Consider the following 21,223-nt stretch of genomic DNA (forward strand, 5'->3'; position numbering starts at 1 on the left):
TAAGGCTGTGAAATTAAGAGTAAGGAGATTTCTTGCAGTAAGTTATAAAATTTGAAAGAGAGAAATTTCTAGAGGAGAGAGAGAATGGAGATTTTTTTAATGAATTTGCAGAAATTTCTCTCCTTTGAGGACAATTTTTTTTGCAAGAAGAAATTGGGTTTGCTTTTCTCCATTTCCTGCATGCTCGTATGTATGTTTAAATTTTGTTTTGCAAGAAGTTGAAATGGCAAAACCTAGGAGAATGCGTGTATCCTGAAAGCAGCTGATCAAGACTTAGAGGATTTTTATCCAGAATCCAAGATTGTGTCGAAATGGGTAGATGTTGGTGATACAAATCACAGTTGCCTTGACATTAACAAACTCAATTTGGATTCAAAGATCACAAACTACACACTTGGCTATTCATATTGTAATATGTGGGTTTATGGCTCTAGTAGGTTTCCTTCTAACTTTCCAGCATGTAAAGTTGATCATGGAATGCTCAATACACTACAATCCAAATGATAGAATAGTCAGGGATTCAAATGGAAAAGTCATCACAGATCTCTCTCCACCAACAATTTTTGAAGCATTCGAAATCCCCACATTCCAAAATCTGGTGCTAAAATCAAAAGAGCAAGCACTTAGAGTTTTCACAGCTGGAATTGAGCATTGTGAAAGTGTGATAAACAAGAGTTCGCTGTGGAAGAATAATACTTACCATTCCAAATTGCCTAAGAAGCTAGTTTGGCTTGATCTCCAATGTGAATATAGTGACCTAGTCATGATGCTTTGCTGAATATTTGAGATTCCACAATCCTACGAGTTCGGGAAGTGGATGTGGGTATTTCATTGAACGGGTGGTTAGAGGATTCAACAACATGGTTTGGGCTGGAATGAGAGGTGACAACTTGAGTGAACAAATAGTAAATCTATAGCAATCAAGGAAGTTTTATATGAGCTCCTATGTCATCTACATGTTGGCTCAAGATACAAAGTATGATCTATTGAGGTGCAAGTGAACAATTGGAAGTAGTGGTCAACGTTTGAAGGTGCATGAGTGCTACCCTTAGTTGCATTTATATGCCAAGGATGATTATGCCAAAGTCAACAATGCTTTTTCAATGCACATTGTTAGGACTCTGCAGAAGAGATTGCACATGAGATTATTGATCAGGGCAATGGGATTGATTAAGGAGTATGGAGCATGGTTTATTCAGTTTCTCGCTTTCACCTACATTAGATTGTAGGGATTTTCTTCACAGTTGCACAAGCTTCTGCAACATCCCAATTTCTATTGGAGAATACAAAGTCGAGATGTATCCCTATTTGAATGCAGCTAAGAGATCATTAGAGGAACTGCATTTTTACAATCTACTACTATATCAAGCAAGAGCATATTATGGTCCTTACAACAAAATAAAAGTAGTGGGAGGTGTGAAATACTATCACCAGATGCAACTCAAGGATTTCAGGGCCAATGTTGAAAATGAAAATGAGATAGAAAAAGGTTGTATTCCAGGTTGGTACTGAATATGATAAGTGTACAAGATCTTTCGGTTGCTTGATCAAATGGAAGAGGATTTAAATATGATCCAAAAGGGATACAACCTAGAAAAGGAAAAAACCATTCATCTATATGATTGGTCAAGGAAGGAAACTTTTTAGACATTGATGCATCATTTGCACCAGCTTTAGAATTCTCCAAGATGGTGGATTGATTGATAGTTCAACAAGCTAAAGGTACCAAATGATAGCTTGACATATAAATTGACGGGTCATCGATTTCTATAGGATGAGAGACAAAAGAAAACCTCATCAAGAAGACTAGAAGAAGTACAAATCTCGCCAGGAAGTGTTGAACGAAGAAAAGGAAAGAGTGTTTCTTAGGATGTGGAACCAAGAGGTAGGCTGAATCTCCATATTGAAGAACCCCAACAAGAGAGATTGAGATCAGGGAATACTCCATCATCACCTATTCAGACCCCAACTCTACAGGAGATGGTTTTTTTCACTAGGGAAGTAGAGACAGGCAAAAGAAGATTAGAACAGGAAGATCACATGGCCAGGCTAGTGTAGGATAGAGAAAGCATCAAGACCTATTAGGAGGTTGCCCAAGTAAGAAACAAAGAACAAAATGTTGCCATTAAGGAAAGTCTTAGCATTATCCCAATGCGGGAAATGATGGAAATAGAGATTCTTGTAGCAGAAACAAATGATCTTGTAATAGAGGCAAATATTTCTATGGCAAAGGTAGCAGCGACTGAGACAACACTAGAAAGTTCTCTAGCTGAGGTAGAGATTGATATAACAATAGTACAAAGCCAAGAGTAGTTGGCAATTCAAAATGCTGTCATTCTAGAATGGTTAAAGGCAAAGGCTATAGAGAAGTCAAGAGAAGGAGGTTGACTCGAGATTAGAGCTACATGGAATTTTGAATAGAGTCAACTACCAAGAGGAAAAAGAAAGGCCAAGAAGTTTGCAAAAGACATCAAAGGATAATCCAAATCTAGATCTTTGCAGTTTGCAATGCTTGTGGTCGATAAGACAAAATATCAAATTACTCTGGATGAATACAATGTGATAGAGTTTAATTTGGGCCATCCCTCCTGAGAACAAGTTATTGAAGATTTTGATGAATTCGTACAAGCAATGGAAGATGAGGAAACTAGAAGGCAAATATTAGAAATAAAAGGCGAAGTCAAGGCCTTGTGCGAGTATATAAACAACCTACCTCATCTAGTGAGAGAAGAAGGCCTAGCATTTGTTCCTTCGACAATTATTCTGGCTGAGTTAGTGGAAGGTATAGACAAGATCAGATGGTTTTCCTAGGGTGCAAAGTTTGGATAGAAGGCATTCTGAATAAGGCATATAGATATGTTGAGGACTTGGTACAAATTCACGACAGGGCAAAGGTCGTCCTTTCCAAGATAAATGCATAGACGAGGTAAGGGAAGATGAGCCCATTTATCAAGATGAGGTGATCTCAACCTTGTAGGATTTGACGGAGACTCCAAGGCAGATATTGGTTGGTGTTGGAGTTGTTAGGGAAGGAGAAATATATGACTTTACCCAATGGTATAGTGCAACGATCATGACCAAGGAAATATTTGAACATTTCAATAGGGAAGCCATCGGATTGAAGAACGTAGTCAAGAATATTTAGGAAGGAATCTCCAAGACGGTTGCATCATTGTTAACACAAAGATTGGCTAAGAATGAAATAACGATGAAAAACCTAAGAGGTGAACCAGAAGACTTCTTTGAGCTGAATTCCTTCGCAAGGGATGACTTTGAGAATTTCTCCATTTTCCCAAATGTCATGCACACAACCCCAAGACTCGTTGTTGGATTGGGAAAACAACTAGAGAAAATTTGAACGGGCGATGACAGTTTTGGAATTCAAATGAGAATCAACACCAAGTGTTAGTGTGGACGAGTTGTAGACTGTATTGGGTAGATTCTAGGCATTCAAACAACGAGGTTAAACATAGGCTATTCTAGGTAGAGATGCATTTAACGCATAGGCATGCGTAGTGGGCATTCATTTCATCCCACTCTCTTGTCAGATAGAGATGCATAGTAGGCATTTGTTACCCACTAAGATGGTGGCTTCATCCTGATTGGTCCTTGTGAACCCATTCATTAATGTAAATTCCTTTTTCTTTCTCTAACCTTAATTAGAGATGATGTGGCAAAACTTGGGTCATTGGTTATTGTTTCAATCCGGGCTGCTCATTGTAATCGAGGACCTATATAAAGGCCTCACTTCACATTTTTAAAAGATGAAATTTTGTGATTATTGCTATGAGCTACTAAGGCAATAGAATTAGCATTGAAGTTTGGTGAACATTTGATTTGTCTTAGTGCTTGGTTTTTCTTCTTCTTTTGTTCCCTCATTTGGATTAGATTGGTTAGACAAAATGTTTCAATTGCATTGAAGAATGTAATGGTGTTATGATGAATTCCATGGTTTATAATTTTTACAGTTTGCTTATTGTAAGCTATTGTGAAAAGCTAGCTTGAACCCCAGTTTTAGTGATTAACTTCTATAATTAAATGTGCATTGTTTGTTTGATGATGTTCGTTGTGATATGAAAATCAGTTGCATAACCCATTGAAGATTGCATCAGTTCTTGTGTAGTAGTTTACCTTGGCTTGTCCATCAAAGTGGTATCTATTGTTGTCATTACCAGTGTAACACTAGCACTAGGGTATGCTGGGACGAGTTTCCGAGACAGTGTGACAAAGGGCCTTAATTTCAGGATGAAAGGGGGATGGATGAGGGATGATGACGAGGCAGGGTTGTTGTATACTATACATATAGAACTTGAAATGCTAGTTATGAAATGATGTTTTAATTTAACATGCCCAATTGGAATACTTGAACATAGCAAAATTGCAACACTAACCAAAACTATTGAACATTCAACATAGTAACATAGGACATACCCAATAGCAGCATTAAAAAACAAAAAAATTCATATAGAAACTCAAGTACCCATCTTGGCGGTAGCATTGTTGTGCAATGATAGAGGTGGGGGTACCCGAGTACTCCAAGTACTCGGTGCGGGGATGTCTTGGGGATTGGTACTTCGAGGTTTTTTTTTTTTTGGGGGGGGGGGGGGGGGCGGGTGTGCTAGTTCTCGGGTTTCATTGGTCATTACCCTTAAGATTAGATTAGAATTCCTAAACCCTTTCCCTTTTCTTCCCACATATTTGTGAAAACTCAAAAAGAAGTACTTCATTGCAACATCTTTTGATAGCTCCCATCTCTGGTATCATCTGAAATCTACTTGAGTAACACATATGTAAGGCCCCTCGTGATAAAAAAACATATCACATTTACCATTGAGTTTATCCATAGTCAAGATGAGACACAAAAGGAACCTTGGAGTCACCTGTATAAATCTTCCACAATCTTAGCTTACATATGATTTTGATCAAGAGAGGATTAGATATCTCAATATTTTGTTCTATTGTTGGTGGATCATAAAAAGCACATTAACATGTACTTTTTTGAGTTGTTGATTAATCAATGATTGGACTTTAAGTCATGAATGGGTGATATATTCTTCCACTCCCACGTGCATTCACTCACGTAGTCCATTTGAAGTCTATGATATTAACAACAGAGGAATTCCAAAAGAATTATTAGAAGGCGTATGAATTCATAATTCCATTCTTACACTTTTTTGGCTATGTAAGAGTGATTCATGCTAAAAGTAATTTGTGTCCCATATGTAGAATCCAATTAGCCAGAGTGCTAACTATTGAAAAATTCACCAACTATAGCCAACACACGAGGGTGGCACAAAAATTTGTTCCAAAAATTATCAATACATGTCATCATAGGTGGAAGAGTGACTAAGGTAAAATCCAACCAACATTTATGAATTTGAGATTGAAGCAGTCTAAGTGTGTTATTTCCTTCAATTACAATTTGTGTTTATAGTATATACTTATGTGATTGATGTATACTTGTGTATGTTATCAAATTTCTTTCTATTTGTTTAATAAAGGGTCCATGAAACAAGTTCTAAATTCTAAAAAATCTCTGAATTTCTTAGGTTTTTCACTTTGCAGAGCTTTTACTGAATTTTTAACAGAGTCTGAGTCCAAACCTGAAACATGCTTGCTTAGCCCGAGTCTCATAACTATGAATGATAAACTCATTCAATTCTGAGTATGAGGTGGCTGTGTTGTAAAAGTGTGTGAAAACGTATGTGTACATTTTTCTTATTTTAGTTTATGTTGTTCTTTTGGACTGACATCCCTTTAGATGTAGACAACACCTTTGGTTGATGGTCAGTACATTATCTATGGTTTTTGTTTATCGATTGTCTGTCTAATCATATAGCTCTCCCTACAGTTTGCAGTACTATCCCCATATAGAGTCCTAAACTTACTGATTACATTCTGTAGTGATTTGAATGTTCCACATTTGTGCTCACTCCATCATGTTTGGTATCCTGTCTGCATGTGTTCTAGGTGCAGAAAGGTTATCTGTAAATATATATGACAATGAATTGTCTTTTGTTGGTTGTTCTTGAGAGGGGTTGCATTATGATAAAAAAAAAAAAGCTTGAATGAGTGCATAAATTTGTATATTCTTGAAAAATTATTTCAATTTACTAGTTTAAGATTCCTTTGGTATTTGTGCTTATAATTTTCATGCTTTTTGGTATTCTGTTCTTATTCAGTGTCAGTCATGGTTTTTTATTCTGTGGTGCAGTCAGATCTTGTTCTACGTAAATCTGAATGCAGAGAGATTCGATTCACTTCAAAAACAGTAAGTATAGTTTTCTTTGCTATTTAATCTATGAAGTAGTCTGATCTTGAATGCTTTGTTGTACTCAGGATTATTTAAAGGTTTTGTTATGAGTCATGAACAACATGTAGCCTAAACCAGATTTTGACTGTTAAGAAATCTATTAAACTAAATCAAAATGAGGTAAAGGGAAATAAAATTTGAAGTGCAACAACATTGTAAACTGCCATTGGTTAAGCAAGGCCTGAATTTTTAACTAAGATCACAATAATCACTCATGAAGAGACACCTTAATCCTCAAGAGGAAAGGTTAACCCTTGGGTTAGCCTCTGATATAAGGAATATTAGTATCAAAGGAACATGGAAAGTATGTACTGAAGAGAAGAATGTTCCTTCAGTGAAGTTAACATCATGTTTCAGCACCAAGAATATTACTCTGATTCTGACCTTAAAGAGGAGAATTTGACAGGAAGTTCATAAAGAAGAGTCAGTTAAAAACTTAACCATGGATTTCATAAGTCTAATTTTTTTGGCAAATTGAATAGCGAATCATCAATTTCAAAAGTGCAGTAAAATATTTGAAACATTTTGTAAATCTCCTTAACATGTGAACCCATTTTCAACTTTTCTTAAGGCTGAAATTCATTTTATAGAAATAGAGGCCAATCTTCTCTTTTAGTTGGTGAATATTTGTTTTCCTTTTTAGTAAAAATTTTAAATTAATGAATATGCAAACTTTCCCTACTTAAAAGTTACTTTAATTGGGGATACTTTTGAACATCTTTGCAATTATTGATATTTTTGTTTTCAGTCAGATGTAAATGTGATAGATAAAATAGCCTTATATTGGTTTATACTTGTACAGTTTGGTCATGTGTTTCCCTTTATTTTCACTCAATCTTTGAGGACATGCAGGCATCCTCATATGTATAACACTATTGATATTCCCAAAGACTTTTGATCCTGTACATAGACACTTTCTGTTTGACATGTGCATGACACTGGTATATAAGAGTTTCTATTTGTTGTTATTAGGTCTTAGGAGGTGTTAGTCAGCTGAAGGTTTTCCTAGACACATAAAGAGTACATACTAGGTTAATTAACGTGGCCTCTTTGACATTGTATGAGACTGATAATTGATTAGTGTAAGCAATTTTTCAAAGAGATTGTACATGGCTTGTAGAGATAACTAGACACTTTATCCAACTTTTGTGGCCTTTTGTTATACTCCACTCTAGGTTTTATGGAATAGTTGATCTATTGTGCATTTTCCTGACTGTATATGAAGTGAAATACATTTTGTAGTTGACTGAAGAAGCAGCAGAAAATCTATCTCATAAGAGATTTATGCTTACTAACTCTGCTAAATGATAACAAATAGAATAACATATGTAACTGTGCTTTCAGAACTCTTATTGTTTGTAGAGACACATATCAGTATTTAGTAAGTACATAGGTCTGCAACATATATTATCTACACTTAAAATGAAACTTCTTTGATATAATATTCAGACTTAAATTTACTTCTGTATGCAAACAGTATAGCAGGGACTATGTGCATGGCGATATAACCACATTTAAATGTATATAAATTGCAACCAATGAACTCTGCACTTTTATTATTGTCCTGAAAACTTACAAAGGACCTGTTAATTACAAGCTAGGTGCCTCTATGTGGCAGAACACCTGAGGCACTCTGAATGATAGAGTGATTGTGGTTGCTGTGGTGTGGCAGATAACAATGTTAGCCTGACTTATTCAGCAGCCTACGGGTGCTGTCCTCCTGCGTTCTTTGTTGCCTCTCCTTCAATTGCACAACCTGACAATTGAATCCACTGATACCAGTGAACTTCTCTGACCAGATCTCAACACCATTAATATGCTTTGATCACCGTGGAATGTGTACGCAATGAAATGTGATAGTTGAGTATGATGATCTCCTCATTGTGTAGATTTGCCCGATGTGATCGGTTTCGATATGTGTTCATAAAATTTTGACAACATAACAGTTCTTCAAGGATTTGAAAGAAAGATGATGAAAAATGGTTTAAGTATTGTTAGTATGAATGAGAGGAATGTGGATAGAGGGCTAGGTTTTTAGCTTAAGGATGAATGGAGAGGAGAGATAATCTCTCAACTCAGAATATGGTGATAATGTTAAATTTGAGTTGGAAATGACGTGATTAACTTCACTGTTCACTTTCACATCAACCATCTTGAGGTTTTCACATGTTTTTCACAGTTCCATGTTCAAAAGAACTACTGTAAATGATGCCACTTGCAATAGATGAACACTGATGTCTAAAACATGAACTAGCATGAACTTAGAGAACTTTACAACATACCTTTATGCGTAAATTTGAAATGTTACAGCATAGGAAACAAATGAAATAGAAGACATAGCAATGAAACTCGGGGATAAAATCTCTGGAGGGGAGATCCCAGAAGAAAGGTAAATTTTTTTAACCAATGTCTTCAGCAATCTTTACAACAGAAAGAAAACAAAACCCTTATTATAATCAGATATCACTTAGCTCAAAATGATGAACTTCTGAGCTGACTCAGAAGAGAATAAAACAGTCCAACATCTGCTGTCCATGGTACTGCTGGAAACAGTTTGATTTCTTCAGATAATGAATCTCTTCTGTGCCCAATCTGATGGAACCAGTCTATTCTGTGCCCTCGTCCTCCAGCCACTCCTCTTGAACTTGCATGCTCACCTTGTGCCCTCCAACTTCCACGTGCTTTCCCTGTGTGTTCATTTGCTCTTGCCTGCTGTCGTCTTTGTTTGGTTTGTCTCTGCTTGAATCCATCTATTTGCTTTGTTTGTGCCTGCTCTGTGTGACCATTGTGGCTTCCTTGCTTCCTTCCAGCACTTTCTTTGGGCTTTGGCTTTTTTGATCCTTGTTGCAGTGTTCTGCTTGGATGCTGCCTGCTGATCCTCTTCCATCACTGATCCTCTGGTCTGTGTGCTTGCGCGCCTTCCTGCTGCTGGTTATGTGGGTGTTTGCACATTTTGCAGGTTGCTCTTCCCCAGTCTGCTTGCCAGCAACATCGTGGCCTGCTTCGTGTTGGTGTTGTCCATGCTTTCAATGGAAGTTTTCTCAGTAGCCACTCTGCTCATTACTGTCTGTTACTGCTGGAAGTGTTGCTTGGCTACTGGGTAGCTCTGGACCTTTCTCGTGTGTTACTGTCTGTTACTGCTGGGAATTGTTGCTTGGTTGCCGGGTAGCTCTGGACCTTGCTCTTGCTCACTCTCCTTTGTCACTGCTGCTGCAGAACTGCATTTGCTGCTGCTAGCTGGTCTGCAGGTCTGTGCTTCCCTCAATGGGCACTCTTACTCCATCCTCCTCCACACTCGTCACCTAACAGAGTTTGATAGACCGTTTGTCAAGCTTGAGGCTGTGAGCCAAAGCTTGAGAGACACCAAGCACTCCCTTTCTTTGTCCCTGGCAGACTTGAAACAACTTGTTGATTGTAACACCATGCAGCTGAAATATTTCTTTGCTGCTATGACCACTGAAACTGCAGACCTTAAGAAACGAGTCGACTCAAACAAAGAACAGGGCCTTGAAATCCGCAATATCAAGGACAAGCAGGTAGAACTTGATAGTAAGCAGACCTCCCTGATATCCAAAACAGAGCAGCAGCTCAATTCCCTGGCCTCCATTTTCAGCACTACCAGCCCTGTTTCCTTCTTGGCTGTTGAGGGGCTAGTTCAGGCCAGGTTGGTGGATGAATGTGTTAGGCATGCACATGAGCTCAAATTGCATGTTCGAGGACTTCCTTCTCCCTCTGTTGATCCTATCTTTGCAGGTTACTCTTTCCTCAACGATTAGTTAGGCATCACAAATATCAACTTAAGTGGGCCTGGGTTAGCCATGACAACACTCTCTTTCTCTGATTCCTTTCTTTGGCCGACCCCCTTCGTGTACTTGGGGCGAGGGGGGAAGTTATTCCCTCTTCCCACTAAGGTTTATCTAGAGGAGGATCTTACTAAATCACAGGTGGCATAGTTGAGACAATTTCGTGGTTTAGTTGCAGAGGCTAGACACAATGGGAAGTGGGTGGTTAACAGGGACCTCAGAGCAATTATTTGGGCCTCCTCTCCTCCGTTCTGGGAAGGTTAGCAAAGCCAAATGACGGTCTGGGCTGCAATTGGACATGAGTGAGCATCACAATGGCGCATTGCACATCAACTACTGGAACGAAAATGGTACTTTATGGTCCTTGTTGGGTCTCTTCCAAGATCCTATCACTTCTGCCGACATCCTTCTTGTTATGAAGAACCATGAGAGCCTGGTCTGTCCTCTTTCTGGTGTTTATGGCTGCCAATGGCTTTCTGCTTTCAAATAAGAGGTCAGATTTTTTGGTGGGGTTAGGGGGTCAGGTGGGGTTGCTTGTTTGGTTAGAGACAATCTTTTCATTGTGACTATAGTGGTTCATTCTAACAGTTTGGCCAGATTCATGTGGATCTGTATTAGTTGTCCTATGTTGTTCAGAGTATGAAGGTCAGTGACCCTTACGAGGACTTACACGAGCACATCAACAGGTTTTCAGCCTTGGGTGACATCATTAATCTTAGTGACTTCATTGCATGTACCAGAGACTTCTAGACTTCTCTGCACGACCATGGTACAAACTTGATTTGCATTTCTGAGTCAGATCTGTACACTTTGGGCTTACAACGTTCTTCTGAGGATTGTGAGGGACCTCTTATGAGCTATGGTCGTCATCTTCTCCAGTTCTATAAGTCCTCGGATTTGGTGATCCTAAATGGGCTTTCTTGCTTCACTAGCCACGGTTCTCTCACTTGCTTGCCTCATTGTAGTGGTGTGAGCACTATGGACTATACCTTCTCTACCATTTGCTTGATCATTTGACATCCTTTTGCAATCGCAACATCTGGTTGTGAACCTCAGTAAAATTTGGGTTATGGTCTTCAACTACTTGAAGATCTCCCATCTCCATTTCTACTTTCAGGGTGATGAGATTGAGATTGCTTCATCTTATACTTATTTGGGGGTTAAGCTCTCTGGCTCCCCCTTTAGCATGAGACCTGCCATGCAGCCTCGGGTTAACAAGGGGCTTGGTTCTCTAGCTGGTTTGGAGAGACAATGCATTAGACACCAATTTCAGGACACCACATCCAAGATGTCCCTTTTGGACTCCCTTGTCAGAGCGACCATGCTCTATTTCTCTATGGTTTGGGGCCCCCTCTTCCTGGAGTTGGATTGGACTTCAGTTGAGTAGGTCCAAATTTTGCTTCTTTGACTCATCCTTAGATGTCATCAGTCCACCCCTCATAGTTTTATTTTGGCTGAGTTTTGAGCTCAACCTTTTAGGCTCGGGGCCATTTTGATTTGGTATGTTTCCTTCACCGTCTTTGGAGCTTTGCTAATTCTTCCAAGGGATGCCATATGTACTCTCATCTTGCCTATTACTCCTCTTTGGTGATCACGAGTACAAATTCCGCCAGTAGAGCCTAATGGTGGTATGCTTAGGCCGCTGCTTTGTTGGGTCTTGTGGGTATTGATATAGATCGCTTTCCTCCCTTCCAGTTCTCTCTGTATGCCATTGCTCACCTCCTCCCCCCTTGACAAGAGCTGAATGAGCATAACAGACTTGACATTTATAGAGTATATCTGCATGACTTGCAGTAACCCCCAAGAGGGGCTCCAATGGAGGATGGCCTTTTATGATGGGCACTTTTTTGGATGGGTTATTGTACACCCCTTGTACCTTCCCGTCACTACAGTAACGGCCTTCATATCTCCTTGGCAGGATAAGCATATAAGATGCATGAGATTTACCTTGGGACAACTAGTGTTGAAATACAATGGGCAAAACAAGATAAAACTGAGAAAATTTAAAGTTAAATGGCTAGGGCCCTAGGTCCCTACGAAGTTTGAGAGGTCGTTGAGAATGGGGCAATAAAGCTATAGAAGCTAGATGGACAAGAGGTTCCAATTGCAGTGAATGGGTCAAAGTTGAAGTTGTACCATGAACAATGAAGAAGAAATGACCGAGTTCAACCAGGAACACCCAACAAGACATAAATTGTATTATTATAATATAAATATAAATATAAATATATATAGATATAGATATAATAAAAATAAAAAGAAAACTCGATGTACGACAAGCACACTGTACAACAATCATCATATGATGGTTGCTGTATAGGGTGGTTGTCGTATGACCCCCAAAAAAGCAAATGCATCGTACGACACAAAAGTAGCGTAGGACAAAAAAAGGCAATGGGGTAGTAGGAAAAAGTGAAAGCATGAGAGATATAACATCATCAAAAACAAAGCAACTAGAAATGACGTATGACATCGAGAGAAAGAAGAAAGCTAGCATGTACGACCCATACAAGATCTACAAATGGTAACAAGTAGAAAATGAAAAGAGCAGGCCTATGGCTGATAGGAAGTGCCTACGGTAGAGATCTGTAGTGCCCACAGGAGAAAGGATTAAGTTTAAAGAGATACCCATGATGCAGTCAAACATAAAGCCTATGAGGGTGTCAAAGAGCATATCCCAGACAAACGCAACAAAGTTTTGTGTTCACAGCAGCAGAAGGAATTTTGGATTAGGTATCAATAAACAAATTATAAAGTCAAGTTTTGGCTTCTGTATCAGATTGGTTATCCATTTATCTTTTCGTTCCGTAATCTCATTTGATACCTATCTACGTCCGTACAATCAAGTTGGTGCACTTCGTATTGGTTTTGATTGCAAATGTTGAAAAGAAACTAAACATTTTATAAAGCATAATCTTAGCAAGCATAATCATCATTAGTAGGCACAAACAAACAAATTCAATAGTCCTAGATGCGCATAATTAATTGGTAGCAAGGGGAATTAAAGACTTGTTCGAAACAGAAGGAACAACACCATACAACAAGAAAGGGCTGTGTTGAGGGGACATACGACAAAGTGCATTGTGACAAGCTAACTACCATGATGAAAAACAAAAAGGCTGAAGGCAAAACACATGACAATGATAGAATATTACTTTTATTACTTGCACCAAAGTATTACATTATCCATGCGGCTAGCGTTACCAACATATACTCGAAAGTTCCCAACACCCCTACATATATCACTCGAGTTGGTTAAGGAAACCAACCATTATGACTCGTCGGTACATCTCATTTCATAACAAGACTACTTCATTTGATAATCACTTTATTACTAGCCTACATTATCCTCCCCCTCCCCCCACCAAAAAAAAGTTATCTTACAGACAGCCAAAAAGCAAAACAAGCTACTGCACTAGTGGGACAAGTGAGAAGACATCCCTTGAGTGGTGGATGTGGTGACTCGTGTAAGCTGTTGTCGAAGTCCAGGTCCCTCTTTGCTATCAATTGTTTAGCGCATGTCGTCTGTAGGAGTCTCATTGCATCCATCCTATCCTTCTCTGGCATAGCCAATTTTTGTGCATCCATGGAGTTTTTTTGGTCTAGTTTGGCTTCCAACTTTTGTACCTTTGTCTCCAAGATGACCATTCTCCTTCGGTCCTAGCCGTTTCCCATGTCACCTTTTGTAGTTCCACAAAAGTAGACTTAAATGTTTCCTCCATTTATGAGAGGATAGTCATCACGAATGTCTGTCCTCTAGATGCCTATATGGTATGTGGGGCTCTCCATCTCTGTATCTAATCTTGCACGTCCTTGCCCAACCACCCATGCTTTGTGAAGATCTTCCTAAATTCTCCATCATAACCTTCCTTCATGAAATGTAAGAGGGACTCTGCTGCCAAGACTACCATTCTTATATCTACTTCCTTTGCCTATCTTATCATCTCGTGTGTGGCACAAGTCATGGTTTCTAGTTTGGCTAGGAATCTTTGTGTACACTCCTCGAAGGGTGTTATGCTCTCTATACTTTCTGCAGCTACACCCTCTCCTATATGATGACTCTCACCCTCCATCCCTACTATTTCTAGCTGGTTATCCATATCCTCTTGTTCTCCCATTGATGTTGGGGAAGGTGGTGGTATATCCTTTATTCCCATCTGAAATTTGGCAAACCAGGTGCCTACCTCGTTCACCGTATCAATCCTAGTGTCATTTTCCTTAGTTTTTGGAGTAGCGAGAGGTATGATCTATGTTGGAACTAATGGTACAGGAGTTGGAATGGTTGGATTGGCTTGAGTCAAAGTTACTTCAATGGGAGTGACCATGAGCGCAATGTGCTATGCTGTCTCCACCCCATGGGTAGTAGTGATCAATATCTTGTGGGTAGCCTTTTTGGTAGTTCTGATAACTACCACCTTTGAAGGAAGAATCTATTCTATAGGAGCCAAATGTGCTACTATTGAGAGCTCAAATGGTGTAAACTCTATCCTCTTTATTCCCTAATTTGGAAGGGATGATTTGTTACCACCCCTTTCTCTGCCATCATGGATCCCTCACCCATCCTGCCAATTGGACTACTGCAATCATTTGTGCCAATTGCTGTGCCAACCACACCCATCGTACCCACTTCTATGTTGTCTTGCGTACGACTGGTGTGTACAATTGCCATCTGCACAACTACCATCCATAAGGATGATTGTGCTCGTACCCCCAATGGCTGAATCCAGTGGGTTTTTTGCTCCTAGAAAGGGCCCTTCTACCACAGGTATGTATTCTATGTCTTCTAAAGTTTCTTCTTTAATGTCCCTTGTTGTACCAGTGGGTGCAACACAAAATTTCTCCCTTCCGTTTGAGCTTGATTCTTCCAAATTGGAAGATGTTTCCTCTCCAATTGTCTTGTTGTCCTACTTTTTGTCACCGCAAAATGTAGGTAACAGTACACAACTTTTTAAACTTAGTTTTGTTTTTCTTTGAGTTAGTTCATAATTTAATTGGCCGACATTGATCAACCGATTGACTCTAATTGATATTGTGATTCCTTTTACCAAAGCTTTCGTCAAGTCCTTTTAGTTTTTCTGTTTGTTGAGCCTATGCTTGATTTTTGAAACCTTTATCGTCATTTTGCTTGTTTTTGAGTGTTTTTTTGTATGCTTTTGGTCTTTTGGTTTTGCTTAAGTCATTGCTATCGGTTTTCCTGTCGATTCGGTATATCGTGGGGCTTAATCGAACTTAGCAATCAAAATATTTGATGAAATAAGCGCCCAAAAGGTGGACTCTCCAGATGCAATTGTGTAACTTAAAATATCATGTTATATTTAAATGCTGACATTCACTTTTTGTTATGTTTTTAAGTTACTTAATCACTTAAATTTATCACTTAAGTGATTGTAGAGCACTTTGTGTTATATTTTCATGTTGAGTTGCTTTTTAAATTTTTCACTTAAGTGACTTTATTAAGTATATAGTTTGATTTATTTTTGAGTTACTTTATGTTTCATTTAAGACATTTAAGTTAAATATTGCTTTTTGAAATGATATTTGCACATAATATATTAACTATATAGTGCAAATGTTATTTTTGACCCAATCAAGTGATATTTCCTCAAAAATCAATTAGAGATGTGCTTAATTGATCACTCATTCATCTAGTATTTCGAAACCCAGTATGCCTAATGTTAATGCTAAATCCTAGGCTGAAAGTTTCAGTTCATCTTTAGCAAATGTTTACCGCATAGGTTAATTAAGAATTGCACACAGACGATGAACACGAACACAAACAGCAGAATTTTTCTTATTATTATTCGCATATGCCAAATAGTACAATATTCTTGAATGATCTGATTTCTACAATGCTTCCCGCATAGGTTAATTAAGAATTGCACACAGACGATGAACACGAACACAAACAACAGAATTCTTCTTATTATTATTCGCATATGCCAAACAGTACAATATGCTTGAATGATCTGATCTCTACAATGCTTCCCGAAGAGGTTATAAATACTTTCCGAAGAACTTTCCCAAAGGTATTCGTCGGCCAGATACATTATGTCCGCTACAAACTATTTACCCGTCAGCTACATAACAAGAACTTTCCCAAAGGTACCCGTCGGCTGATACACAATTTCTACCGACGACATCATCCCCCCCAAAAAAAAAGTCATCTCCTGACGACTAGCAAAATTAGGAGACAACCCACAAACAATAAAAGAAATACTAGAGAGGAGGAGGTGTCCCAGAAGAGTGCTGCTGATGACGTAACTCATACACCTGGTCAGTCCGGATGCGCAGATCTGTCTGAATCTGTGAATTAACCTCTACGGCCTCCTTCAGTAGAAGCGCAACATCCATAGCCTGTCTCCTGGCCAACTGCAACTCATGCTCTGTCGCATCTTTATCCCGGGTAGCCGCGTCCTTATCCTGTACAACTGCTGCCATATCCTTCAATAGTGCTGCCCGCTCTGCTGCCCATGCTGTCTGCTGGTCGGCCAAGTCGGCGGCTAACTTTTCTCTTGCCTCTTTCTCAACCACTAGGGATCTCTGAGCTGCAACACTGTCTGCTGCCCTATCCGCCTCCGCGCGCTGCCGAGCATAGTAAACCCCTTTGTACAATCCCACGATCTCATGTGCGAACTTCATCATCGGAGTGTCACTCGGTCCCAACTCTGGCTCAGTTGCCCAATCTGCCAACATCTCTGGTGTCTCAACTGCCGGCCAACCTCTATCCACAAAACAAGTCTGAAATCGCTTAGCACAAATCCCACGAATATACGCTCGGATCAAATGCCACTCCTTTCGTCGAGTGAGAGCCTGAATCGCCACATCATGCCCCTTTTTCAATGCAGACTTCATAGTCCTGAGGTAGTCCTTGCACCTGTCCTCATCCGACCCGTAATCCTCCTTGGCGAAGTCCTCCAATGACCATTCCGCATCAATATTCTCCTCCTCATCAGTGGGAGCCATGCCCACATCCGGTGCCACCTCCTCTGCTATCGGTGCAACCACGGCATGTGGCACTCCCTCCTCTTGAGACTGAGGCTCTGGTACAGGTGCTACTCCGGAATAGTTGGGAGACTGACTGGACGGGCCACGCTTGTCAGGAACGAGTCGGAACTATTGCCTCAGAAAAACACTAGCTCTATCCATCACCTCTGGTTGTTCGGACTGCTCTGGGTCCGTACACTCCTGCATTCCTTCGTCTCTTACGTTCTCTACTGGAAGTTCTTGAACTTCTGCTGACTGTGCTACGGTAACAACTGCTACTGGCTGACTTATAGCAGGTGCTGCTACCGGAAGTGCTTCAGCAGGGGCTGAAGAAGTCTCTCGGGTGACAGGTGTTGTCAGGTGGGCAAAGCCTAGAGCAAATCCAACTCCTGGCTGGACAGGAGAAGGCCATACCTCGTGTTGCCACGGTGCGGTTAGTGTGACTGCCTGGTGCCTGGTGGGATCCACCAGTCATCAATATCAGTTGCCGTGTCTGTCCAAACCCAGGAATGTGAGCCATGTGTAGACCTCCTAGCACCAACTCGGAAGTCACAGGAACTGGAGCACGAGAAAATAGCAAGGGGGTAGCCGTGACAATCTGAACCTCCTCATCATCCTCGCCTACCTTGTCTTCTTCCTCCACACTATCCTGCTCAGAAGATGTCTCTTGTCGGCCACTGTCCGTATCACCTGCCATGTCCATTTGAGGCCTCTTTTTGCCTGCAGAACCCTTCTGCCCAGTGGTTGTATCCAAGTGCTTCCACCGCATGATAGGAGGTTCTCCCGGAGCCAGTGGTCCAGGCTTTGCCTCTAACTCATCCGTGGGAATCATCCATGTTGCTACATCAAGGAAGAGACCAATCGCGTAATGGGGCATATAGAAGGTCCTGTGCTGGAGAGTCATAAACTCATGCATCCGTTCAGCCAGCACAGATGCACAATCGTACACTTTCTCGGTCATTATTCCGTTCATCATGGACACTTGCGGAAATGAGATATCGGATGCCCTAGAGGATCCCGTGAGCTTGCTCTTGACCAAGTCCATCAGACATCGCCATGGCCCCTCTTGAATGTCAGTTTTCTTTAAACCCCTTCCCTTCGATGTCTCAGCTAATGCCGCTTGCTTTGCCTTAGTCAAATCTCCACATACTAATCTGATTAAAAATAGCTTCCCATCCTTTGGAATTTTCTTTGGCTGAACCTTTTTGCCCTGCTGCCCTGGAATGCCAAAAACACGTGTGAAATCAGCTGCCTTGAATGATACCACCAAGTTCTTGCCCAGATACTGAAATGTGCTCCTCCGAGAAGCTTTGCCATATGTCTCAATCATGGTACGCAGATACCCTTCATAATCTCGAATGCAAAAAACAGGCATCTGAATGGCCCATTGAACCTGTGCCCTTCTGATGCTTGCTTTTATTGGATGATCATCAGGGGTTTCTTGCCACCATTCCGGCAATCCCTTCCATTCAACCCTTCAAATTTTATAGTCTGTGGCGTGACTTCAGCTGCTGCAGGTGCTGTAGTCTTACGCTTCTCTTTGCTGCTGGCCGAGCCTTCATTCTGTTACCTGTACCTGCCATGTTCCTTCCCTCCGCAACTTTAGACTGTGCTAATTGTTTTTTCCACTGGCGTTTACGTGTAGACTCCATCAGTTATATGTTTGTCTTTTCCTAACGATCTTCCAAATCCGTACAGTGGAGAATTCTTTCAAACACGTATGGTGAATTGCAACCTTTGAAATGATTTCCACAATCCGTACACGCAAGAGATTGAAAATCCATACTCTGAAGAAGTTAGAAGGAAAATCAAAGAACAAAGCCATACCACTAGAAGATCACAAATCCGTACAACAGTTTCCCTCCCCAAATCCGTACGGTGGTATTTTCAATTCCCTTCACTGATCAGCCGTACAGGGACCATAGTATGCTGAATTTGACTAGAACTGATACACTGGAAAGCCGCCTTGTTTACTGCTGAAATCCGTACTCCAATCTTCAGAACCTGTGATCTCATAATCCCAATGATATGGATGGAAATCCGTACAATTACCTGGCTCCAGAATTCCATACTAAGGAAGAGGCCATACATTGCTTTCCGTACCTTGCATTTAATAATGAATTTGCCGGAAACCAAATTTTATAACCCTTTGCTGAATTCAAAGAACCGTATAGTGGCTGGTAATTGAAATCCGCACACTGCTCTACATAAGAAATTCGTACAGTGTATCATGGTTATAAAATCCGTACATCATACATTAAAACCTGTACTGTTCAAAGCTCAAAAATCCATACATTGTCTTCACTTTAGCTCCTTTCAAAATCTGTACACCGTAAGGATGCAAAATGACGAATTCTGAACTACATAAAATCCGTACACTTTCCAGGGAAGGGGAAAACCGTACACTTGCTGGAAATTTGTATAGGAGAAAGCCGTACATCTCAGGCTTTACAATTCGCAAAATCGTACACTTGTTGGAAGTTTGTACAGGAGAAAGCCGAACATCTCAGACTTTACAATTTGCAAAATTGTACTCTTCCTCCAAACTCCGTATGATGAGCAGGTTAAATCCGTACGGTGCTTCAGAGTTTAATTTCAAACCGTGCACCAGCTCCCAACTTAAAAATCGTACAACTCAAAAACCAACTGAAAATCATACAGTGAGCAGACAAAATCCGTACGGTACCTGTTTTTTTTTCATTCTTTTTTTTTAATAATAATTTTTAAAAAAAAAATTTGAATTTTTTTTTAAATTTTTATTTTATTTTATAAGTTAACAGCATAGTCAGTTTTCCCTTCGACCGTCGGCATCGTCGGTCTGCAACGACGAAGGGGTCGCTCGAAGGTCATTGTCTGACACAGAAGTCTTTCGGCCGTGGTATACCTTCAACTTCGAGCCATTCACCGCTTGAGGCACTTCCTGTCCATCCAAAGTCCATAATTTTATTGCTCCATTGTCCCCTACTAGGATCTGATACGGCCCGACCCACTTAACTTTGAACTTGCCCAGCTTGATCTCATTCCGGCCATCATACTTCAATACCCACTGTCCGGGCAGAAACTTATTTAGCTTCAGGTGCTTATCGTGCCATGCCTTTCGCCTGTTCTGCGTTACTTCAGTGGCCCACTGTGCTAATAATCGCTTCTCCTCCAACCTGTTCAGTTTGTACAGCCACTCCCTTAAGCTTTCCATGTCACCCAACTTGTTTTCTAGTGCTATTTGCAGGCTTGGTATCATGAATTCTGTTGGTACTATGGCCTCCTATCCGAACATCAGTTGAAACGGCGTGTGTCCTGTTGTAACTTTATACGTCGTACGGTAAGCCCACAGAGCATAAGGTAATTTCTCTTCCCAATCCTCCCCTTTGACTGCGCAGGATTTGTATATAATTGATACCAGAAGTTTGTTGGTAGCTTCGGCCTATTCGTTTGCTCTTGGGTAGTATGGACTTGATAGTGAATGATAAATTTTGAACTCCGTGGTAAGCAGTTGGATCACATGGTTTACAAAATGTCCGCCTCTATCACTTGTTAATTGTAACGGAATGCCGTACCTGGTAATTATTTGTTCATAAATAAACTTTGCTGTACTTACTGCTAAGTTGTCTTGTAGTGCATGCGCCTCCACCCATTTAGTCAAGTATTCTGTCGCGACGACAATGTAACGGCACCTTCTGGTTCTGCTTGTCTTCAGAGGTCCTATGAAGTCCAAACCCCACCGTTCAAAGAGCTCTTGAGCATGAGAAGGATTCAGAGGCATAAAGTCTCTCTTCAAAGGTTTCCCAGCTCGCTGACATGTATCGCATGCAACAACCCATTCCCTGGCGTCATTGTATACCGTTGGCCACCATAATCCTACTAGAAGTATCTTTCGTGTAGTTGTGTCCAGCCCCATGTGTCCTCCTGCCGGTCCTTCATGCGCTTCCTTCAGTACCCGTGGAATTTCTTCCTCCAGGACACAACGCCTCAGGATCTGATCAGGTCCCATTTTATACAACAGTCCATTAATCAGCTGAAATGTTCCGCTCTGTATCACCAACTTCCATCTTTCATTCGGTGGCATGGTATTTGGAAACTGTCCCGCTGACAAGTATTCGCCGATGCTTGTATACCACTCCGGTAG

General features: G+C 40.5%; 1 protein-coding gene across 2 annotated transcripts in view; it reads left to right on the forward strand.

The window, feature by feature from the left end:
• Positions 1-21,223, forward strand: part of LOC149542030 (uncharacterized) — a 192,316-nt gene that overhangs the window by 79,162 nt on the left and 91,931 nt on the right. For both annotated transcript variants that reach the window (XM_089797070.1, XM_089797071.1), the window contains exon 5: positions 6,215-6,271. In XM_089797070.1, coding sequence (XP_089653196.1) covers positions 6,215-6,271 — 57 coding nt within the window. The remainder of the gene's footprint in view (positions 1-6,214; positions 6,272-21,223) is intronic.

Source organism: Cupressus sempervirens, chromosome 8 (assembly GCF_028749045.1).
Source record: "Cupressus sempervirens isolate cs-2001-9-10 chromosome 8, ASM2874904v1, whole genome shotgun sequence".
In the NCBI taxonomy this organism is placed as follows: Eukaryota; Viridiplantae; Streptophyta; class Pinopsida; order Cupressales; family Cupressaceae; genus Cupressus; species Cupressus sempervirens.